This window comes from Chaetodon trifascialis, chromosome 23, assembly GCF_039877785.1.
Source record: "Chaetodon trifascialis isolate fChaTrf1 chromosome 23, fChaTrf1.hap1, whole genome shotgun sequence".
NCBI lineage: Eukaryota > Metazoa > Chordata > Actinopteri > Chaetodontiformes > Chaetodontidae > Chaetodon > Chaetodon trifascialis.
Window position 1 is genome coordinate 12,642,091 of NC_092078.1, and position 25,071 is coordinate 12,667,161.

General features: G+C 43.1%; 3 protein-coding genes and 1 non-coding gene across 4 annotated transcripts; all 4 read right to left on the bottom strand.

The window, feature by feature from the left end:
- Positions 1-1,000: 1,000 nt before the first annotated feature.
- Positions 1,001-3,776, bottom strand: LOC139351559 (WD repeat-containing protein 87). Its single transcript, XM_070993503.1, has 2 exons — positions 3,028-3,776; positions 1,001-1,839 (listed from the first exon to the last, which is right to left on the bottom strand). The coding sequence occupies exons 1-2, from the start codon at positions 3,730-3,732 to the stop codon at positions 1,684-1,686; spliced, it is 861 nt and encodes a 286-aa protein (XP_070849604.1). The 5' UTR covers positions 3,733-3,776; the 3' UTR covers positions 1,001-1,683.
- A 4,810-nt stretch (positions 3,777-8,586) lies between these two features.
- Positions 8,587-13,171, bottom strand: b3gat3 (beta-1,3-glucuronyltransferase 3 (glucuronosyltransferase I)). The gene is made up of 8 exons (XM_070993525.1): positions 12,998-13,171; positions 12,516-12,615; positions 12,121-12,301; positions 11,802-11,985; positions 11,487-11,648; positions 11,276-11,362; positions 10,871-11,074; positions 8,587-10,686 (listed from the first exon to the last, which is right to left on the bottom strand). Exons 2-8 carry the CDS (start codon positions 12,607-12,609, stop codon positions 10,588-10,590), a joined length of 1,011 nt encoding a protein of 336 aa, XP_070849626.1. The 5' UTR covers positions 12,610-12,615; positions 12,998-13,171; the 3' UTR covers positions 8,587-10,587.
- Positions 13,172-13,488: 317 nt separating this feature from the next.
- On the bottom strand, positions 13,489-24,015 carry naa40 (N-alpha-acetyltransferase 40, NatD catalytic subunit). Its single transcript, XM_070993436.1, has 8 exons — positions 23,662-24,015; positions 20,960-21,055; positions 19,001-19,053; positions 18,716-18,811; positions 18,104-18,262; positions 17,786-17,869; positions 17,440-17,517; positions 13,489-16,786 (listed from the first exon to the last, which is right to left on the bottom strand). The coding sequence occupies exons 1-8, from the start codon at positions 23,665-23,667 to the stop codon at positions 16,639-16,641; spliced, it is 720 nt and encodes a 239-aa protein (XP_070849537.1). The 5' UTR covers positions 23,668-24,015; the 3' UTR covers positions 13,489-16,638.
- Positions 24,016-24,989: 974 nt separating this feature from the next.
- On the bottom strand, positions 24,990-25,071 carry trnal-aag (transfer RNA leucine (anticodon AAG)). Its single transcript has one exon. It is a non-coding gene; the product is annotated as a tRNA-Leu (tRNA).

A 25,071-nucleotide genomic window follows, 5' to 3' on the forward strand; every position in this document is an offset into this window, starting at 1 on the left:
GGGGATTTTATTCTTAAACAAAAAGGTCTGTTTCTACAGGGACACAGAATAATATCTGAACCTGTCAGTGGAAAAAAATAAGCACTTTTAGTGGACCTATTCTGATGTTGCAGGATTACATTGCAGCCCATTCCATGACTGACAGCTGCAGTGGTCTCACTCAAAATGGGCCAATTGAAAAAATGACTCTGACATTAGCTACATTAAATCTTAACATGAACATACAACAAGTACAATAAATTAAGTCTTTATTTAAAGTGCTTCTTGTTACAGTTCATGACTTCAGAAGCTTTGATTAGGATACAACAAGATTTTTATAAAAATTAATTTTTTAGACAATCACTGTATTCAACCACAACAAGTTTTCGACCCTGTTCAGTCTAGTCTGTAAGAATTACTGAGTACACTTGAGGTAATATAAAAAAACAAATACATAGTGGATAATAGGAAATTAAACCAGGCTTATTGTAAACATTGCATTTTTCATTTTAAGGATTCAATCATTAATACACTGAAAAATGTCCTGAATCAGTTATAGTACATCGTGTCTTCTTCATGTTGATACTGAAGCTATAGTTAGCTCTTAAATGTTATTTGACCTTTATGGAGCCAATGACTGTAGTTTTAGGCTACTAAAACCTCTCTTTTAAAATGACAATGTGCATAACAAACATGATTTACAGCTGCATTTCTAACAATCACAACGCATATTACTGCATTTAGAGCCGATTAGCATAGCCAACCTTTTTGAAATAATCTTTTTCTCTTTCTGACATGCACACACATTCAAACGCTCTCCTGTCCTGTCCCTCCAGGTTAAACAACCCTCACCAGAACACACAGTGAGAGATGAATGTTATCTCACGAGGAAGTCAAATACTGACTGTCACTGACTAAGCTGAACTATCTGTGCATACACAGGTGAGAAAACCACTGTCGAAATGGTTTAACATTGGTAAAAAAAAAAATAAAAATAAAAATAAACCTTTTCTCTCAAATACTAACATACAATCACAAGTTTTCCCTGATTACTGATTAGCTGCCAGACAGCAATAAATGGCACTGATTAACCTAAGACATCTGAATATCTCCACAACTCACACAAGTCCACTAATCAGTCATCGCTATACGGTGGACAATTTCCATCCCTTTTGGTTACACATCAACACTTTAGCTTCATAGTGCTAGACCAAAGGAACAAAGATTATATGTGGCGTAAGCTCTTAATAGTGGACTGGATGTAAGGAGCTAAGATGCTATTAAACATAGCAGAAAGGAACCTGAAGGAGCTGAGCTCAGTCACCTAAAGACTTGACTTTTCCATTGAAGCCAGTCCCATCCACTTCTATGTGAAATCAACAGCTCGGCTCCCTCAGCTCATGAAGTAAAACTGGTTACTTTCAGTCTGTCTCTAAATTAATGTGCAACGTGATGAGACAAGGCAGCAGACTTTATGATGAGTAATTAGAAGACTCAGTAACAAGCATAAATAATTAATGTTAGGCCTTATGCATGAGTCAAACGCATCACATGGCTGTAAAAGTCACCATTCAGGTCTTGGTGAAAGTCATGCAGGCCAGACTGCCCATCACAATTCAGCATTAGTGGAAATAGTATGTAATTAGGATTTGAATAAACAAAATAGAAAAGGGCTCATTTTATGGTCCATGTTGCCCTCTAGTTCTACCGAAATTCAGCGAGCACAGAGTTGTGTGTCAGTTTCTTCTTTGAGGAAGGTGAAGAGGACGGCGGTGGGGTCGATGTCACGGGCGTGAGCGTGACGCTGTAAAGGTTGGCGACGAAGGTCTCCCAGCCGCGACGAAAGGCGCGGTCCAAGGCCTGAGGGGAACAGGAGGGCAAAGATTAGTGATCCACATACCTGATGTGAAACACGGCAAGACGGCTGACCTGAAAACTGATTGCTATTCTTCATATATGGTGAATTGTTTGTTTCCAATAGAGAAAGGTCACATTTCTGCATGTTCAGCTGACCTGCTGTGTACTGACTCTGTTTACACAAGCAGCTATTGAAAAGAATCTATCAATGGGAAGCTGAAGCTGTTTTGTCTGGAGTTACTTGGCCTAAATTACTGGTTTAAACAGTCTGACAACTGTAATATTGATTGCACTTCAGTCTTATATAGTATAATTGTGTACTGTTGCATTAAACAAGTGCTGTGACCCCTTAAAATAAAACTAGATCCACTTCCTTAGCACAGGTTGCACATGTCAGTAGTTGGTGGGCAGTTCAACTCCAGAGAGATTTCTCTCTCTTAGATTGTTGTGAAGATGTGAAACAATCCAGCATATCATAAGCGAAACTAAAACTTTACATGGCAGAAATGTATTTTTTCCGCTTTCTTGCCCGCAGGAGCTTTCTTGTCCTCAAGAGGTCAGGCTCTGAGGACCGAGGGTGGAGGCTGATTGGCTAACAGTAGTGGAATGCTCTTATGGCGTGAGTTTAGTAGGCGGGTCAACACTGCCATACTTCGTTCCACTGATCAAAGGGCGCGATATTGGAGGCTCAGGAATGTCACCTCTGTACACATGCTTCAATGGAAGCAGAAAGTCTTAAGGCACATGCGAATCAGGTGAAGGTACATGCTGTACGTTTACACACCGCTGCCACTTCACCGCCAAAAGCCTGTTAGTGGAACCTCTGGTCCAGCTTGGCTTTTTCATGTCATTAAATGTGACGTGAAGGAAAAAAATCCTTTCAGAGGAGGTTACCTAATGGGTTGGTGACATGCACCAATGGCTGCTGTACCTTGACCTTGGTGGCAGGTTATTATTAAGGTGATAGTTTCCATGGTGAATAATAGCCAGTATGTGGAGGATGTTGAGGGAGAACTTTACCCCTCTGTTGTACAAACTCTGACTCTGTTACGTAACTTTGAGGGGCTTAAAGTTTAACCAGGTGGAGTGAAGCTGAATATGGAGTAACTGTGAGCGGCAGAATTTAAAAAAGTCTTTGATAGAAACAACATAAAGCTCTCGCTTTGTATTTCTTTGTCTATTTTCCCTCACCTTACGGTAATTCTTCACCGTGTTCCTCTTCACCATTTTCATCCCTTCCTCTTGCTCCCTCTTCATCCTCTTCTCCTCCTCTCCCTCCTCTTCTCTTCCCCTTTTCTTGTCTCTGATCAGGACCTGGTCATCTGCATCCTCCTGAACCGTAAAGTGCATGAGCACGGGCTCCTTTCCTCCTCCTGCCTTCTCATCCTCTTCCTCCACCTTCTTCACTGTCTCCATCTCTACCTCGATTATCACCCTTGTGTCCTCCGGGACTTGCGGGTCAGCTGGACTCTCCGTGCCCAGGCTGGGCCTCTCATCCCAGGCTGTGTCCTCCTTGGCTCTCTCCTCCTTCTGCTTCCTCCTGGAGCTTCTTCTCCACCTGCTGCTGCGGCGGCTGGGTTTCCTCTGGAGGAGAGTCTCCCCGTCACCTTCCATCATCCCTTCATTGAAGTCAAACACCTCAGCTTCTTCTCTCTCATCTGCCACAGAAACATGCACTGAACTTGGGTTCGGGCTGCTCACGACTCCCTCCTCTCTTTTGCTGTCCTCCATCTTGTTCCACCTCTCCTCCACTTCTTTTCCCCTCACATCCTCCACTTCTGCAGTGGCCTCAGGCTCATCAAGGCGACCGTAGAAGCCGCTGGATTTGTCCAGAAACTTTGGGGCCCGGATGGAGCTCCGCACAGAGCTTTTCCTGGAGTTCTTGCCAATTGCCATCTTTTCTCTTTCTGTTCTTCTTTCACTTCTTGCGTTTTCTGCTGCACTCTTCGTGTTTCAGAGCTTCTTTCTTTGTTGTTGTCTCTGAAAGATGGGGGACATGAGAGATTAGAGTTTAATGCTGTTACATAACATAGCCCTCATCCTCACTCCTTGAGTCTCCGTTTACACACACACAGGCCTTATCATTTCATAGTAGCTCCCAGAGACTTTCATACCAACCAAAGTTCAAGAAAGATGATAGACAACAAAAAACAAAGCACAGAAAAGATTCAATGGTAGTTCTTCTTCTGATTTGACTGTGTGCATGTGTGTGTGCATGTGTGTGTGCTTGCATGTGCGTGAGACTGATCCTGCTAGTCACAGTCAGTGTTATCAGGGTTGTAATGATAACTGAATGTCACCGCTAAAGACACAATGTTCTCCCAGCTGCAGACAAACATACACATGGACACGCGGACTCAGACTTTGACACTGATTTAACCAGCTGGATGTTGTACTGAAGCCAAAATCAGTGACTTCATACTGACTATCTCTCAATGCCAAAGGCAACCTAACTGTTAGCTCATTCGCAGTAATGTCAAACAGGTGTGTGATCAAATTCACCAAAAGCACCTTCTATGACGATGCTATGAAAAATGCTTCATGGTTTCACTCCAGAGAGAGCAGTGTAGTCTGATTCAGTGACAATTACCCATTAAACCCTTTGCAATACAACCTTACATAAGAAAGAAGTGTGCACAAATATTGCTGTATGGGAGTGCACTTTGGTCATCCGTGTCAGTATCTGTGTTTGACAACAAACATATGTAAGAGAACCCTATTCACTGTTGGCTTTCTAGTCCTTGAGCAAACCCAAACTATGGCACCTATTGTTAAGAAAAACACTGTAGAACGTTCACACTTGAGAGAAATAAAACTCAAAGCATGAAAAGATACTTCTCTTGTGTCTGTCCAAAGGTGAAGGTGCAGCCAGCAGGTAATTAGCTTAGCTTAGCACAGAGACTGGAAACAGGGGGAAACAGCTAGCCTGTCTCTGTCCAGTGGTTAAAAATCTCCCTGCCAGTTCCCCTAAACTTCACTACTAAATGCATTACATGTTGTTTGTTTAATCCATACAATAACCAAAGCATAAAAAGAACAGCTTGTGGTTTTACTGAGGGCTATGTGACAGACTATTTCTTCACGGGAAGCAGTGACTTCCTGGTGTCCTCCAGGCTAGCTGATTCCAGTCTTTAAACTAAGCTAAGCTAACAAACCGACTATCTACTGCACAGACACGAGCGTTATTAAACTTCTCATCAATACCTCAGCAAGAGAATATATCAAAATGTTGAACTATTTCTGTAAGAAAGCGCACCGTCTATAGGCTACATTAGAGTTCTTAGTGCTTACATCAACTTTGAGCAAGTTAAGAAGTACTAAGTTAGCATTTGCTATAGCTTGTGAGTGTGCTTGTTGGAAGCTAGCCATGCAAAGATGCCATTTGAGTTGCCCACAGGCTTTAGCATTTACGTTCCATGGAGTGATATAGGACTTGGTTGTCTGAGAGTGGATAAAATTAAAAATTGTTTAAAACAATAGTTGTAATAAGTACAGCTAAAATTGAGAGTAGAGCCAAATTCAGTTATAGTAAAGTAATTCAAATAATATGATTACCAAATAAATACATACACAATATAGACAATATCTACATTCTGTGCGGTGATAAATTCTATTTGAGTGCTCAGCAGGTAAAGTTAAGCCAGATGCAGGAAACATCTCACATCCAAAATCACTGAATTAAAATTTGATGACACAATGCTGAGAAAACCAGACAAACAGAACTGAAGGAATGAGGAAAAAATAATTTTACATCCTGCTATTTATTGTAAGAAGAAACCAGTTTTCCCTGATTTTTTTTTTTTTTTTTTTTTCCAGAAAGTAACTTCAAGATACATGATAATCTTTTTCAAATTGTGTAGCAAAAAGCAAACCGCAGAGACTTTCAGATAAGACAGAGTTGTAGGTCTTACCTGATCTCCTGCTGTGTTCTCCTTTCCTTCTCTGTATGTGTGTGTGGACACCAGTGAGCAATGCCTTTCTTGTGTGTGTGACTGTGTGGAGTCTGAGTAACTGAGCTCAGAGCTCAGGATACTCCCCTAACACACAACGTCACACACCCACTCTGCCTGAACCTGCAGCTCTGTCATCACTGAAGCAAATACACACATGCAAAAAGGGCATATACAGCAAAGCACTCTCACTGTCAAGGACTCTTTGTCTCGCTCTCTCTCCCTCGGACTCTTTCTTCTCAACGGTGCGCACACACCTATTCTTTACATGGGTAAACACAAAACGTCTCAGAGATAAAGTTCTGATTTCAAATCTGTAAAACAAACACGAGCTATGAGATGACACAGTCAAAAACTATTTCAGCTTGCAAAACAACGCCTCACCACACGCAAACATCCTATTCTTATATCAGTGTCTATCAATCATTAACCATTGAACGTCCTCAGCTGTCATAGAGGAGATTCTGTGCATAGAGATGTGACTTTCAACTCAGTGTTATCCTCAAAGGCTGAGCGTTCAACAGTCTTCAACATGCACAACATGTTAGCATTTAGCTCAACGAACGGCATTATTAATAATGAATCATAATTTAATGACAACATGTTTACTGATAACATTTACAGAATGAAACCATGTGTTTGGGTTTGAAGCACAATGTGACCCAAGTTCAAAACAGTGGCCCCTGAATTGAGGTCATTTGCCTTCATATCCACTGGTGTGCCCATGGTACAGCTCTTTACTGATAAACTGACATATCTAAAAGGAAAGCATGTGTGCATGAAAATAAAATGAATGAGCTCGACCATTGAATGCTCTCACTGTGTGGATGGTAAACACTGTGCCTGGGTGGGACGTGGAGTGGGAGCTCCACAGCTGTGTGTGTTTTCTCAAAGCTTCCTGATGTACAGTACTCACACACCTTCTTGTACATGCACACACAGGCATACTGTGTGAGGACACACCAATATTGGGAAAACTTGGCCACAAAGACAAACATGATTTCCAAGGGCGAAAGCATGACGGCGCAGATGATGACGGTTTAAAGGTTACAGTGATTAAACTACTTCTGCGAGCAGTCTGTTCAACAGGTATATGCATGCGTCTGTGAGTGAATCACAGGGGATCAAAAGATGGTGTGCGTCCGGCTCTGTGAGGTCAGCTCCACTGACTCATCTCCCAGTGCACCTTCGCCTTACAAGCCCTGTGTGAGTGTGTGTTGGGGGATGAGGTGGACTCATAGCCCCCTGACACTCCATATACAGTCAACAAGCAGGCGAGGGCGTAAGAGCCGTCAATCACACCGGCCTGTAAAAACCTCAGCTGTGTTGAGGTTAGAGGATCCCCGCCCACGTGGATAATCACTGATGACGCTACCGGACGCCGGGAGCAGGTTGCCATGGTCACTGTCAAGCAGGGAGCATTTAGGTAGAGGGGTCGGATGATTAGTGTTGATTTTCATGCGGTGAGGTTGTCTGAACAAGCAGTGGACAAAGAACGCAGATTTTCTACTCAAGTAAAAGTGCCAATACCACGATGTAAACAAGTTTGTGACATCGCAAACAAAAACACGTCCGGAGGGGATGTTAACTGTTAAAAGGAAAAGTATTTGTTCTGCAAAGTACATATTTTTCTGAGTTTACATGATCAAAACTGATGAATAAGAAGCTGCTGTCAGTGGAGCTCAGTTCAGTTTCCAACTTAGATGAGGGGCCCATTTAAAGGGTCACAAAATAAATCTGAGGGGTCGAGAGATGATTAATGGGAGAGTAAAGAAAGTTCTGATGCACCATTCATATTTTGAACTTGAATCTTTTTTAATGAAATACACGGTCATTTGATCTCTTTGGGGTTCTAACAATTACTTAAATGAAACCACGTGAAAAGCTTAAAGAGGAAATGACTCCTCAACAATTCAGATACAGACCAGCTGCAGGTTTAATCTGGAACAAACAGTGTTTTAGAAACATATAATAAAATCAATTAAATCAAATTTAAACATCTTAATTTGAACAGTAACTTGTGAATAAAGCTGTCAAATTGACAGTACTTGAGTGCTGATCTTGAACATAATGTACTTGGGACATAACGAGACAGACATAAGGGCAGAAAGGCACAGACATAATAGAGTATGAGAGGTCTGTGAAGTGTGACACTAAGTATTACCTGACACGCTCAGAGAACAGATGTGCTGCTGGCTGCGTTTCAAATAAGACACGTGAGGCAGACAGTCGAGACAGTCATTCGACTTCTTCGTCCAGTCAGCATTTCTTCAGCTGGTCGGGATCCAAAGTGTGTTCTGAGGAAAAAAGGCCCTTAAAGACACAGAGCGGACAACCTGCAGCCGAGTTTTAAACATTTGACATGAACGCATTTCATCTGCTGTGGCGGAGAAGGAAAGATCAGATCATTCTTGGGCTCATTTTGGATCAAAAGTTGCAGATCACCTCAGTCTGCTGCATTTCTCAGCAGGCCTGCGGGATCAGTCAGGTTGGGATTTAATTCCAAGTTTCTGAGAACGTTGCCACACCCAGCGAAACTGGCCCAACAAGAAGTTTATTTCACAGCTTTCTCCAAACCCGGGCAAGTAAAAACAAAACAATCTGCACGGGTTCAAACCCCAAGAGGCAAGTGACAAAATAAATGACTGCAAATACCACAAGATACCAACTGAACAATGCTCCGTCTCTGTTCCACTGTGTGCTAATTCCTCCCAAACACAAACCGCATATCAGCTTGTGAAGCAAGTTAAATATACAAAATATAATTTCTAAGCTTAAAAAAGACCAAATGCAACAAAACATGTTTTACATTATCTATTTTTATTTTCCAGGCCGAGGACAGACATCATCACATTGTACAATGTAAAGAACAGTATTACAGTAATAAATACATTACACACCAGTAGAGAATTGACTTACAGGCACTAATTACACTTATGCAGGCACTAGCTTGTTTTTACAGTATCATACAGCAGTAGCCGAGGAGCTATAATGTTATGTTGCTCTTTAATCTTCCAACTTCTGTGTCGTGGAAGATCATCAAGCACAGCTTGAGTAGTTCAATTCATATTTGTGACTTCAAATATACACTTGAAATACCGCTACTGTAACGTACCAGGGATTTCCTGCCTCTTAAGGCAAATTCAAGTCTTTCTCTTGTCATCGGAGTGCAGAAATATAACATGAACAGCGTGCTTTGTATCTGTTTATTGCATAATTTATATGAGCTTCAGTAGTGGGTTGTTGCCTTGTTTGGGGCTTTAAGATTGATTTCACAAGCCTTATGATTTTAAAAGCATCACTAAAAATATACACATTAAAATGCTGTCAAGCTGAAACTAGCTGTGCTATGACACTACTGAAAACCAGCCTTTGGACGCTGAGCTTTAAAGGTATAATATGTAACATTTCTGCATTAAAATGTCTAAAAACAACAAGACCTGTTAAATATTCTGTTGAATTGTGCGCTTACATTATTCCAAATGTTTCCAACAATGTTCAAACACAGAGAAATCTGCAATTTCATTAATGATTCATTTCATTTGGTTGCCTGACAATGCCTTCATGTCCCCTTTACCCCCCTCTAGTTGGTTTAACTTCTAGGGAATCACAGGAAACAGCAGATGACACGTCAGGAAGTGAGGAAGCGAACGTGACAGACCGTAACATGAATAACACTTTAAAACATTACCTTGTCCATGTTTCTGGCTGAGTCACATCAGACAGATTTTCATCTGCAGTGGTGGTTGTTTACCAATGAAGACAACAACTCCCATGATCCCATGCCACTACACAACGTCATCAAACTACGTCCTTGTTTCATTGTTTTGATTGAGAGACACAGAGTGACAGAAATTACTGTACATACTGTGCGTTGAAGACTAAAGCTACAGTGGGTGTGGAACCACAGAGTCTCTGTATTTACTGTACCTGTGTTGCAGCACAGTTTAGCATATTTTTTAAATAACTGGAGAGTTTTGTGGCTCTTGTCTAAAATGCTCTTTTGCACTACCTTTGTGTCACAATACTACTATGTTGACAGCAAATGCATTTTGATTAGAAAGGGTGTATAGAGATTATTATCATGCCTATGATGATGACAGACAAAATAGAACATCTAAATGGCTGAATCCAGAGTAACGGACACTAATCGCTAAAAAATAGAAGCCATGCATGAATAAAGTGCTCCGTTGCAATTGTATCTTGGTCAGAAATCAGTAAAGAAGCAGTTTCAACCCGCAGGGGAAACAAAGACAGACTTGGTGCAGCTCTAAATATCTAACGTCTGACAGGAATGAGTAATACTGCAGGATGTGCACTGAGCACAAGTTCACATGTGAAACCCTACAAATGATACAAGCATGGACGTCTGTAATAAGATGCATCGTTCCTCCAGCTTCAAGCTAAATGTACTGTGGTGTAAGAGCACGGCCTTGTAAAATTACAAACCGGCGCCCCCATCAGGCAACTGTTTAAACCTCCAGAGTCCTCATCCACTGTACTGCTGGACAAAGACAAGTACACTCACGAAAGCCAAAGAAAACCCTGATACATACACCAACAAACAGCTTGAACAACACTCACTCAATATATACACACACACGTACATTTGCTATCTGACACAAAAGAACAGACAGTGATAACCAGTTCAATTTAAATGTCAATCCAAACTGATTTCTGTTTTACAGTATTTACAACGCAGAGTTACATATGCAGCATTAAACAGCAGAGTACGCTTTACAATGTGTGTGTGTGTGTGTGTGTGTGTGTGTGTGTGTGTGTGTGTGTGTGTGTGTGTTCCTCAGACCTCCACTGCAGGGTCTGAACCCAGTCCCTGAGCCTGCAGAGCCTCCTCTCTCTTCATCTTCGGCTTCTCTGTCCGTGTGTGCCACACCAGCACCTACAAAACACACACACACACACACACACACACACACACACACACACACACACACACACACACACACACACACACACACACACACACACACAGAGGAGTATAATATCTGTAAAAAGCCCTTTATTCCAGCTTAGACATCTGTCTCCATTCTCTCAAGTCCTCCACGCATACACACTCTACATACTTTAGAGCAGTTGTCCGCTTTGGGCTCCAGTTCGTCCATGGTAACCAGCCCCTGAAGGAAGCTGCTTTCCAGGAAGCCCATTGGTGCCTCTCCATCAAAACGAGCCTCTGGATTGGCCAGGACCAGTCTGAGGGACACAGCGAAGCCAGCCATGTCCATTGGGAAGGGGCGACTGGGACGCCAGCCGGTATGGAAGCGAACCACCTGAGAAGAATCAGCAAAACATAAATAGAGAATTCTGTAAGGGTAAGAATATTTAGGCATTAAAGGCAACTGTTTGAGCTTTATGAGAGGGGAACTGTTGATACTATCATATCCTACACTAAGCCCAGATGAGGCTAATCATCATGTTGACGTGTTCCTTTAGTTCAACAGTTGACAAACCAGAACATAAAAAGCACCAACCTTCCCGCCTTCAACCACGGGCCTCTCATATTTCATCCCTCCAACCAGCCCCACCGGCCAGACCGACACCCGCTGGGTACTCCTCATCTGAGACAAGAGGGCATTTGTTTTTCTTGTTCAATCACGCCACATTCAAAACAGACAGCTGTAGACATCAGTACACCACCAGCCCACTGCTGAGGATCATAAAAATGAACACTCCAACACAAACCTCTTCAAATATCTGCAGGCCGTATGTGTTATCATCATCGGCGAAGTAAACCACTCCCTGCTGGTTGTCTCCCCCTGGCTGAGCCCTTCTGTCCTCTCTGAGCCACCGTAGACCCTCGTTCCTCTGCTCAACACCGCGAGGCTTCAGCCAGCTGGGGTCACCCTAAGGTGGAGATTGAGCATTCAGACTGGAAGTTGAGAAACACTATTTTTTTTTCATACTTCAAATGGAGGGAAAACAGTGAATGCAAAATTGCAAAAATCTGCACAAAAACAGGAAAGACTGAGGAGATTTTTGCCTGATGTATTGGCCCACCTCCTGCAGTTTGCGGTCCTTGGCGGTGGGCATGTGTAGGTGTGTGTAAGTCAGGCCACTCTTCACCAGGAGGTCAGTCACCAGTGGCGTCTTGTGCGGCGAGTCCTCCACCACGATCCAGTGGAGCTGAGGAACATGGAGGAAGGTCTGGGACAGACGAGTCAGCTCAGCCTTCTGCACCAGCCTGGACAAACACAAATCAGAGGGGTGGTGTGTTTATGTGTGGAACAGGCATGGACAGCAACAGAGGAAGGTGGAGATGAATTGGAGGAGATGAGCGAGCAGTAAATAGGATAAGGATGCCTGCCTCCTTGGCTACCTTGCGTATGTCGGGGTAATGACAAAGATGGTGGGAAGGGAGGGCTTGGCTGCCTGTTTCTGGGGTTGTTTAGTTGCCTCCAAGTTCCTAATAAGCTCCTGGAGACGATGCACTTCCCCCCGCAGCCGAGATATGGTACGGTCTCTAGACATGTCGTGTTCTGTGCAGTCGCAGCGCTGACCTGCAAAGTGTTAGGGGCACAAGATGAGACGAGACAGTTTAAAGGACAAAAACAAACAAGTACTTCACTGCCTGTACAACACGAATACGTAAATGTGACTTTGTTTGGTCGTTTGTTTTACTTTGTGTATTTGTTCACCCGTCTACCCATCCAATGGAAAAAGTATTTAATCTCAAAGTTTTGATCATTCTGAGACTGTGTGGCGACCACTTACCAAGCTGCATCAGTGCATAGACCAGGCCCAGGAGGGAGACCATGAAGTAGAGCACAAACACAGTCTTCAGCTTCAGCTTCATCCTCGTGGCCATGGTACCCTGTGTAGGCAAAACGTGACAGAAAACATTAGTTCACTTGTTAATTCTTTTAACTTTTGCTAATTTTTCCTCCCTTGGCTGCGGGGTTTGTTAACGAGGACCGAAAGCTGTCCAAAAATTCAGCTTCTCAACTGGCACTCTACATTTATGCTAGCTAGATAAACAGTTAAAAGTGTTAGCATTCCCCTTCAGCAACATCAACTTTAAATTACCTGAAGCTAAGTGTAAAACGTCGAAGCTCAGGCTGGGTTTGTTTACGCTAGAAGGTCGGCTAATATTAATATGCAGTGAACCTGATGTTAAATCAATATAAGCTAAGCTATGTTAGCATGACAATTTGTTTTAACAGCAAACAGCTCGATTATCATCGTCGTACCCTTACCAAAGGCGGGAAATCGTGGAAGGTCGGAGCGGTAGAGTTGAGTTATGAGCTTAAAGGTTCATGTCATCTTGGATAGATGACAGCAAAAGGCACCTCAGTGCATCAGAACATCCATTCATTCGCCTTAGCTAGGACATTTTTTGCAGCAATATACCAACAACTTCCGGTTTCAGTGTAACGCAGCAAGGAGTCCCCTCAGAACGTGTACAATCACGGATGGTTCCACATGAGACAGTAGCGAGATTTTCAAAAATATTGTCTTATGTGACACTCAAATGATATTCAAATGTTTGATTTAGTGTTTCGTGTCTCATATCTAACTTAATATTTTTTGACTTAGTAAGTCTTAACTTAACTTGACTCTTAACTTAATCACACTTAATACTATATTTCCTTTTCCAGACAGAAAAGGGCTTCGACGTGTTCCTCTGTTTAGTCCGTTGAAAAGAAAAAATAATCATAAATGACGAAAAACAAAAAGGCATCTCCTGAAAAGTCAAACAACTTTCCTTTATTTGTAACATACAAATAAAACACTGACAAGGCATAATGACTTAGTTTTCCCTTTCATTATCGTTTACGGACAGGACTGAAACACTCACTCTCAAACATGGAGTTCTTCCTTTAACATCATGTTTAAAAAAGTGTTTTACCTGTAAAAGGCCAAGAAATGAACATGGATCCACAACAGCATATTTATATATATGTGTGTGTGTACATGTATATATGTATGTATATACACATACATACATATATATATATACATACATATATATGAGAGAAAAGACTAAGAAGGATCTGTGATTCTGTGAGGGTATGAAACAATTTTCTAAAATAAAAGTACTCACTGACTTAAAATAAACTGGTTAAATTTAGGCTCATTTTTGAACTAAAGATATTTTCACAAAAGCATTTTTACTCCCAACGAGCCTATTTCAAAGACAGCCCACCTGTCTGGATTGAATGCAACACCTCAGCACTGATCTACGGTCAGTTCCAACATTGTTCCACATCTATTTTTTACGGCAGCATATCATAAAAACTGAAATCAGTGTCGTCGCTTCCCTAGCCGTGTTAAAAGTAGAAATTTAGATTAAGTTCTTCAAATACAATGGCCTGACAAAGAAAAACTGACTCTAGGTCAGAGCTGCGGCGCAGTCAATCCAGTGAACAGCTCACGAGCAACACGGCTGCTGAACAGATGAGGTTTGATTATGTTTGATTAACCTGAGAGAGAGACTGTCAGTCGGTTGATGTACTAACACTATGTACAACATCCTTTTTACTGAAACCTATGCAGTACAAAAACTGTTTAACCGTACTTATCAGAAGGAAGTCTAGCACTAAAACAAGCAATATGTTGTTTAATTGTTTTTGTTGTTCATGATAGAATTAGCATGAGACACCAATATGTTGTCTCCAGGTGATTTTTTTTTCTCTCCACCCAGTCTGGAAACAGCCAGAAACTTTGACCCCAGGATCTAGACTCTGTCACCCAAAAGGGTTTTCTTCTTCTTCTTTTGTTTTTTGGTGATAAATAACATTTTGTTCTTGCGTCACACAGATTATTTCAGTCTCCCGTTTCCCATATTTTGACCAGGTATTAATCTGCGTGAAATGTTGAGTTGAGCCTTGATATGACGTGCTATAAAAAACATTTCAAAACGTACCAACTGAAGCCCCTCATGGCCGCACCACACAGAGGAATCTTTCCATCCACAGCAGTGTAAATAATGTCTTTTACTCCTCCAGCCCAACATGGAGAATCTGTACAACAGTCCTGGAATTAAAGGGTTTGATGGTGGTTTCTAGACAGGGCCTCTAAACCAGCTGACACGAACGGTCCAAAAATACCCTGAAGGTTTTGTACAAAACAGATATGGAATCAATGAAATTAAATGGTCACAGCAGCCTTTCTAGGTTGACAAGTATCATGGTGTCTAAAATCCTAAGTGGAGCTCCTGCAAGCATCTTCACCTTTAAACCCCCCCCCCCCCCCCCCACATACTGTACATCTAACATGCACCGGTGTTGATGAGAGATTTGTATAAAAGGTCAATTTCATGCCATTAAGGACCATGAGAGGACTTTAGACCCATGTTCGAACAGTGAAGCTCAGGTTCAGAAGCTGCTGTGTGATCCCGATTTAGACGACAGGTTTTGTTTTAAAATGCTGTCATGCAAACTAATGAAGGTGGGCTGGGAAAGCGGTTGACAACTGAGGAGGAGGAGGAGGACGAATGACGATCAGAAAGAAAGGGGAAAAAATAAAACACCTTCAGTGCTCTGCGATTACTTCGTCCATACATCCATCCATTCATGTTCCTTCCTCCAAGGTAATAACATTCATCAGTTTCAAACGGCCACATAATGAAGAGGTGACTTCTATCAATCCTAATCCACGTTAAATCAATATGATTTGTTCATGCTAACAGAGAATGGAAGAGAAGGGGTGGGGGGTGGTTTTCAGTATGCTGTTTTTTTTTTCATTTTGTTTTGTTTAAATACAGCTAAAGGTAGCGGCAACATCAACTTGTTTATCATCAACACCTCTCGGAAACAAAGAGGCCAGCAGGGAGCGATGCAATTATACAAAGGTGAGGAAAGGGAGCACAGAGGCATAAAGCACAGGAGGAGGGGAAGGAGAGGAGGATACAGTTTTACTGAACTGGAGCCTGGGAAAACACCTGATGGGGAAAATAAGAGTGAATGATTGAGTGAGGGAAAGACCCTCTTTTCTTCAGTGAAGCAGAAAACGGAGATCCAGTTCATGATGTGCACCTCTGATAAGGAAATATGGTAAAACCAAGTTGAACATCTGATTGAGCGGGGGGGCGTATTGGGATTATTGTCTGGGTTGGGTTGCAGATTAAAAAAAAAAATCCTGATGATCTGAGTGCAGAAGATGGGTGGTGCTAATAGCGTGCTGTTATCTTTTAGCATAACGGGCCGACGTAGTTCAAAACAGTGCATTGCTGCTAGCTTGCTAGCTGCAGTGCTTCTGCTACAAACATAAATTACAAGACACATGTGCACATAACAGGTGATATTACAGTATAGCAGCGCTTCTCAGCCTGGTCTGGACCAAGATGTGACTTAATGTTCAGCCTAATCCCCGGACCCACGTTCACAGCAACCACTCTGAGGTCCAGAGCCGAGGTTTGAGAAGCGCTGCACAATGATTCAATACAGTAAAGCACGTCAGGAGATGAGAGCCAGGTGGGATGAGGTTCACTGCAGTGGTAGAGAGCGTCAGCAATGCTTTAGCTTGTGTTTGACTGAGAATTACTAATTGTCATCGTTTACTGGGATAAGAGGACGAGGAAAGATGGCTTGGACGTTGAACCAAGAAGTAGGAAAGAGGAAAAAAAAAAAAGAGCTATGTGTGAAAGCTCACACTGCATACTGCTTTTTGCAGCAGGAACACACACACACACTTACACACACACACAAAAAAAAAAACAGATAAATCTCACTCCATATTGCGACATCGATATCTGTAGCCAGGTATTCCACCATCGGTTCATCTACAGCCGTTCAAACTCAAAATGCTTGCGGAGTAGCAGGCAGCTCAAGCTTTCACACACAGCCATGAAAGTTGCTGGCTTTTAACAAATCATAAAAGGAGTAACTGAAGCGGATCAGTGGCAGCAGCCCCCGCAGTGCCCGCCCCCGTGGGTGTGTCCCGCCGAGGCCTCGCCGTGTTTGGTCCGCCGGCTGAGGATCTCGTAAGAGCAGTCGTCGCCACAGCAGCCCGACATGCTCGGTGAAGTCTCGTCGATCTCAAATCTAAATGCACGGGGGGGGGGGGGGGGGGGGGCAGAGGAGGGGGGGTGAGTTAACAAGGATGAAGGAGTTCAATGAAAGAGGACGAGTCATTTGTGGGCATGCCATCAGTACTGCAACTACTTCTGCATCTGTTCGCCTGAGTTTAAAACTACTTCACTGATTGTTGCTGACATGATTCTCACATTAAAACAGTGGGATCAACAGAGCCCACACTACACATACTGTGTACTATATATACTGCAGTTTTATCTGGTAAAGTATCTCAAGTCAATAACACCAGAAGCTTTGGAGCAGTTCTTCCCAGCTTGTTTGCTCCGTGGCCCCTGAAAACAAACCAAGTTATTAATTTCATGACCCATCAGATTGAATCTGTGGCCCCTTGTGTGGACCCAGGTTCCCAAGTTGGGAACCACTCCTCTAGAGGGGGAGAAAAAAAACAACGGAGCTCGGGACACATTGTACATTAGCTCACGGTGACCCTTGCGTTTGTCCTCTCTTCTTTATGCTTGAACAGAAACTTCAGATCAACCTGTCGGCAAAGGCCGGCTTCAGTGTGACAGACGCCAAAACATTTCGGGTATTTCCTTTCATGTTCAACTTTCCAGTTCCACATTTCCACCAAGAGGCCGCCTTTGTAGAGCTGATATACTCACTGTAAAGCTTCTCTGAAGAACTGGTAAGCCCCGTGGTTGTGTTTGAAGACTGTCAGCATCACTTTCTTCATCTGTGTACTGGACAGAGAGCAAGAAAACAGAAGAAACAAACGGATTTACTCACATTTCTCAGACAAACCTTTGCTACATCATGCATTGCTTACATCTACGTACTTTTCAGTCTTGTGAAGCTTGTAGTACAGGACACAAATGTACAGTCATGAGCCACACAACTATCTTTTTAACACTTATTAGCAGAGCGTAAAGCCATTAATCCAGATTCACTTGGTTATTCATCCACATCTTGAATCTCACACGCGGTCACACCTGTAGCTGTGCATCTTACCTGTTAGCAATGAGCTGTAGTATTTGGATGAGGAACTTGCCGAGTCCTTTCCTCCGCACTCTGCTCTCTAACTGCACCTCATAGCTGCAGAGTCAAGACAACAAGTTAGACACATCTTTAACACATCTTTTCTCCAGCTGCTGTTCAAACAAAAGTGTCTCTCCCGCTGGAAAAGCGGACCTATGCCCTTCAAGACAAGGCTGAGGGATTTACCAACATATGACAACGAGGCGTGGACACAGTGGACCCCTCTGGGCTGGACTCTGAAGTGTATGAATTAGCTGAACCTCATAAAAACAACAATCTCACAGGCCTTACCAATATAAAACCTCCTCCCCACACTCCACGTCGAATCGGAAGTGAGAGAAGGCCACAGGGGCGGAGTCGCCGTCGCGGGCCAGCAGGTACCACGCCCTCTCATCGTTCATCTCCTCCCTCTTTTCCCTCTCCTTCCACCCCCACTCGCTCTGCTCATACCTGCAGCACAGCAAAAAAGAAAATGGGTCGACTCCAGCGTGACCCGGCGTGCTAATTTTACCCTCGCCTTTCCCCCCCATCATCAGCCCGCTCTGGCAGCACCGCTCAGAGAGGGCACATTTTCTAAACGGAACAAATTCAGCCTGGACTGACCGGCCGCCATTTGTCAAACTGAATGCTACTCAGAGTCGGGCAAAGCGAGAGAAGATGCATCTCTGCCTCCGCCTCACATCTGTCTACTTTTCCTGTGCTCTCTGGTGTGCATGCTCTCGATCATGTAAAAACACTCTTACTCTGAAGCTGCTTAATATCACTCTCCTTGATTCTCCTGACCAATTTCTGGCTCGTCTGCACTTCTTCCCCCCCGCTGTCATCTGCCACTCATATCTACATGAGCATTCATACATTCTACATGTCCATTCATCACTCTTTCGCTAAAGCACAGGGTCTTACAGTGTCTGCATGTTGGCTCTGGTGAGTTCGAAGGCCCACTCCACAGACAGCGGGTTGAGGGAGGTCACTCTCTTGCACTCTATCTGCAGGTTCAGCCTGGACGAGAAAACAAGCAAACAGGGTCAACAACCTCAAGAATGTGTGTGTCTCAGTGAAAGACAAAGAGAAGAGCAGGCGTGAATTCCATCCGCGGACCAACTCTCTCCTCCATATAGAAAACCAAACAAGTATGTATTTCATGACACAGTGAATGCGTCTTTTGTGTGCGTACAAAGCAACACGTACCCGTTTCTGTCGTACTTTTTGAAGGCTGGGAAGGCAGCCAGTGGGTCGTCGAGCTGTGGGGAGAAAGGCAAAAATTAGAGACTTTCAAAACACAGAAGCATCAAGTCTTTCCCCTCTTCCACGCCCGAGTCTTATTAGATTGTCCCCGGCTGCCACGCTGCCATCGTATTTTCAGTTCTCAGTTGATTATCTGATTTGACTGTCAACATAAATCAGCCTTTTTTAGTAATTAGAGCCATTTTTGAGGCACAGAAGCCGGATATATGCTGGTTCTAGCCTCTCAAATCTAAGAATGATCTGTTCGTCTTCGTCTTCAATGGAAATAAAGAAAAAGTTTGGGGTTTTGAGTTGCTAGTTGGGGAAAAACAAGATATCTGAAGATGTCATGAGCTCTGGGAAATTCAGGAGGGCATTTTTTTTTTTTTACTGTTTTCTGACATTTTACAGACAACAACAGTTCATCATTAAAACAACAGGCAGATTAATGTTTAATACAAATGTGATGGTGCCGCTGGAGGGAATGTGGAGAAATCATGGTTGATCACGCTCAGGTTTTCTGGTCTTGTCCCTCTGTTCAGTCCAAATTAAGACAAATTTGCCTTGATTTACTGATCATCCCATTACCTAATTTGTGTGTCTTGCTTTGGGCTGTTGTTTATTATTTGCTTTTTGCCTGTTCACAGCTGCACCCCTGCAGTTCTTTTCTATTTTCAAATCGAACTCTTCTTTAACTCGAGAAAGCAGTAAATCTCCCCAAAATAGACTGTAAAAGCGACTCTACTCAAGCATCCCTCAGGCTCAACTACAGGCCAAATGGGGCCAACACAGGCAGGAAAATTACAGGGCTATTAGTATTATAACCCCATTAGTCACTCATAGTAAGCCCCCACAAAGTCATCCTTTCTGGGCACTGAGAGTCTACATAAGCTCAAATTAAGAATACCCCTCTTATTGCAGACAGAGACTCTGGGCCTCTGGGCACAGACGTGTGAACTACACAGCTGTATTTGGGGAACTATAACACAAACAAATATAAATCTAGATTTGGTATCAGCAGATATTTAAAGAGCAGAATAAATGAGTCATGGGACTTTCCCCAGTGACAAACGGGACTCTTGTTTAGGGACCCCCTGACCCCTCGAGGTCGTGGGCCTGTGCCCAGTAGGCCTGTCAGGGATACAGCCTTACCTTTCCTCCGTTTTAAGGCCACGGAGAAACTACCAGATTGGGGTTTAATGGGGAGGGGGATTTTAAAGCAGTGAATACACTATTTGTTCATTTGAAACAATAGTTCAAGTCAAGATTCATTACTGTTGGCGAGAGCACAAACAAAAATAAACGTTGTTACTTTGGGAGACTTTCTTGCATTCCTTCTCGGCTGGCACATCAACAGCGGAGAGGGGCGGGAGAGCGAGAGCGCCGTGGAACACAGAGTGCCCCATTTTGGGACAAAGTGACACAGAAAAGTAATAAGAGCAGGCAGCTCAGCTCAAGGCGAGTGCGTTTGCTCCTCCAGGCTTCAATAAGGGTTAGCCATGCTCCAGCCCACCTTCAACCTGTTGCGCAGGGAGGGATTAATAATGCTGATGTGTGTTTGGGGCAAGGAGGGCATCCCCAGCTTTTGGTGGCATTATATGAAACCATGTCTGTGACTGTAATTTAACAAATGAGGATAGATCTTAAGGGCTGAGCTCGATGCAATCTGAATCCACAGGAAATCCAGCACATTAAGGGCCAAGCGGTGGAGGCTTTTACGTGAAGCACTTAACGAGAACGACATGACTGAAAATCTCTTGCTTGTTTTGCAGGCTGCAAGGAGCGAACACCTCAGCCTCTTTTTCTTGAACAAGATGATTCAAATTCCCTAAATAATTTCAGCTCCATCTCCTCACAAGTTCCCCAAAAAGTGCGCCACGCAGCCCGCTCCCAAGGCCAACGCCACTTCATCTGCAAAGTTACCTTATTGGCTGCGTCCACCTTGGCACAGACGGCGTCCATAGCTGCCCTCTCCTCCAGACGCCGGGCTTTCTTCTCCTTTGCTCTGTTGGACTTCCTCTGGACACAGGAAATAAGGAAGGGATGAATGGAGGAATTTGTGCAGACGGTAGTCGACATGCAGAAGAGAAAAGCAGGAAGAGAGGAACAGATGCGACAGAGGATGTGGGGCAGAGGACAATTGAAAGCAAACATAAGCATTAAATTAGAGAAACTCTTCCCCACTACTCCTGAGTCGACCATGTCTGATCATTAATATCTGTAACAAAATAAAACAGAATCTGTCGAATCCATTTATTGGATTTACTGAGAATCTTTTGTATTTTTTGTCACTTAATCAATCCCCTTCTCCTTTCCATATGATCAATTATATACTTGAACTAATCTTCACTGTAGGCTGTTAAATGTGATTTAGTGTTTGCTGGCAGATTAGAAATGATACCATTCTTCATTGTGTCTTCAAACAAATCGATCCGGGACGTGCGTAGCTTCTCGTTCTAACATGAAAAGGAATTGCAGCGTTTTGGCACAAAGGCATCGGCTTGTCAGATAACATCATCACAAAGCCCGGTGGCACAGACCACAGAGCGCAGCCCAGGCAGGGTCCACGCGGTGCTTTTGGCCAACACACAAAAAATGTCAAATGCATTTATTAGCTTATTCAGCTTCGGTTGTTTAGTCCATTCAGGAAACGTGATCAAAGAAAGAATGTTGCTCTGATGTAAATGGCATTCCTGTACTGTATAGACCTTGTTAGAGCCATAACTTCAGGCTGAATTTAAGGGGGGGATAAAAGAAGAACAGAAAATGAGTTGCACCTGAATTTAGCAACTTAGTTTGTTTGTTTTGCATGTGCTTGTAGACCTTTCAATACCAGTAATGTTCCGTGTTTCTGGTGATGCATCATGTGCAGCAGCATTTTTTTCCCACACGCGCATTAACAAGAAAACACAGGCCTCATGACAAGAACGGAACAAACGTCAAACCGAAAAACAAGCAGAACCAAAAACATCAAACAAAGGAAGGTCAGGCGCGTGGAAGAAAAACTATTCCATGACTGTGATCATCCTGTCTGTAAAAGCAGCAACAGAAAGTTAAGAAAAATGCATTCATATTCAAATCAGCAGCTATTATGACCGCCGTTTGTCAATGTGTAAAAACAGTGGAGTGTTTATATCGCTGAGGTTGCATATTGCCTTCAGTGTGGGAGCATAATATTGGAAAAACTCTAATACCGATACTGTAATTTAGCCTTCTCTTGGCTTCATGTCCAATGCTAGTATCAGCAATGGTGCAGCCATAATTCACACAAATTACTCCTGACTGCATCTACGCCTCGCAACAGAAGCACACTACCATAAATAGTGATTATTAGCTGTCTTTAATCACAGACACCTGCGGTTTACAGAGAAAACGAACACTCAGCCACAGCAGAGGTGGCTTCATGCATATATTCAATTTCAGGGTATCTAGCTGCACTATTTCCTGAGGTAACTCCTGCACAGTGGTACTACAAAGAATGGGTGATTCAAACATTTGGATAAACGATCAATCATTTGAGTCATTAAATGAGGGACAGGCATTTTTCAAATGTGAGGATCTGCTGCTTAACTCTGTCTTATGTCTTTCTTTTGGACATATCTATCTGAAGACATTTGGATGGGGCTCTGGGAAGTTGTGACGGGCATTTTTAAAGCCATTTTCTGACATTTGGAGGATGAATCAATAATTAAATATTCATCAGCTGCAGCTCTGTGGGGAAGCTCTTGGGAAGCCCATGATTTTCTGACATGTTAATCAAGTTTTCAGTGACATGCCTACAGAGCAGAAATGCTTCATGGACTAACAATAGCAACAGACAAGTATGAATGAGCTAAATTCCTTCATTAGATCCAGACCTGAAGCGAAGAGGGAACAATTATAGGAAGGAATGCACTGAATAGCCAACTTTAGCTCAGAGCATTAACTCTGTACCAAGCACAGAGAGGCTGCAGACTGAGCTGGAAACACGTGGATTGGTTTATCTGGACTGAAAAGTGGAGGATAAACTCCAGTCTGCTCACAGAGACAAGGTAAAGTTATGTGTGCAGGCCTGGCCCGGTGCTGAGAAGTACACGATTCACATCCAACGAGCCTGAATTTAGCAGAACCATGTGGGCTAAAACAGAACAATCCGGCTTCCTATAATGTACACACACACACACACACACACACACACACAAGTGATGAGCAGAAACGGCTAGCATAGCGACGCACTCGTCATAAACATGGCATTCCTAAGTGGCTAACGCAGCCAGCACGCTAACAATGACACAACACACACCAGGAGGAGAAGTTAGCTGTACACAGCGGCAAGGACAATGCAGGAATAACGCTAAAAATACCACGTATAGTTGTGTGTGTGTGCGCGTGGGCTAACGTTATTATGCTATCGATGCTATCTGGAGGCAGCTAAAGTGCTAACGCAGCCAAGTCAGCCTCGGTGCCAAGCAGCACCTTTGACTAACGCTGCATCCATCCACCATGGTCTCTCTTCCTTTCCCTTCCTCCCCCCTTCCTTCTTTCTTTCTCCCCTCTCACCATCACGCATTTACGAGCCCCCAAAACATCCACCTTTCATTGTACCACCTCGCACCGAGACATGAAGCAAAACATAGACAACTCACCCCCATTTTGCAGCTGTGTCTTATCGATCCCCCTCGAGAAACACACCTCTATTGTCCCCGCGCTTCACTGTCGCTGAGTTATTAGTATCGTGACTACAGACAGAGAGAACGGGGCCAGATTAATATGACAATGATAGATAGTGTGCTAGCGAGGCTAGCTGGCTACAGCACCGACCGATGGCTGCGAGAGAAGCGGCGCTTAGACGCAATTTTGATCAAAACGTCAATGAAAAACTGGTTGTTATTTCCTCTTAAAATCGGATTGGCGCCAAGAGTGCGAGGCTGAATTTATTACACGTCCCTTCCTTGCCCTTTTCTTTCCTCCCGTCTCCGTCGTCCAACTGTGCTGCATTCACGTGCTTTTCAGGAGCTCCGATTTTTGAGCTCCGACTTCTGGACTCCGATTTCTGAGCTCCTAGTGAGTTTCACATGGACTTAGAAGTGTTTCATCGAACACTTCACTCCAAAATGTTGGGGAAAGTACAACCTGCGGCTACTCGCAACCTTTCTGTGTATATACTTGTGAAATCAGAGATTTCCATAAGTTATACACCTTGGCTTTTGTGTCAAATATTACTTTTAACATTCGTGTACTATTTTGTATTCATCTTTTTCCACACAGACAAGTCAAAGTTTGGAGCAGTGAAAGATGAGGTATTAAGATCCTTTTCCCACAATGTATTGTTTAACTCCATATAAACTCCATTAGAAATAAAAGTACTGCATTCAAAATGTTAGTAAGTAAAAGAGATAAATGTACATAAGGTATCAAAAGTGAAGGTATTTATTATGCAGCAGGGTGACCCCCTGTCAGTGATATATCATTATTTACCGTTTTGCTTGATTATTGTTAGAGATGCATTAATTGCAGATAGTTTTAAGTATTGTACACAGCTTTGGGAGGTTTAGCTAATAACAACGTGTAGGGGCATTATAGTTTTTGTATACGATCTGCAAAGTGAAAATTTATTTCTTCAGAAGAGTTGCGTAAATGGACTTCCACCACTCCACAACTCCACAGAGTATTCATCAAGGTGGATTAGACTATTTTACAAACCAAGTGGAACTTTTGTTTTTACACAGTTCTTGAAACAAGAAACCTAAACTTTTCCATTAATTTTAGATATTTCTCTAAAAAAAACAAAAAAAAAAAAAAACACGACTGACAATACAGTATGCTGAGAATCTCCTTGAAATGAACACAATGACAGTAGTACAGGCGTCAAGGTTTTGTTGCACTAACACACTCTGCAACAACATATATATCCTGCTTACACAAGATATGGATATAACAGGCACGGAGAAAGCGTCTACGTCTAAAAGCTTCTTGGCAGCGGTGGGATTCGAACCCACGCCCCCGAAGAGACTGGAGCCTTAATCCAGCGCCTTAGACCGCTCGGCCACGCTACC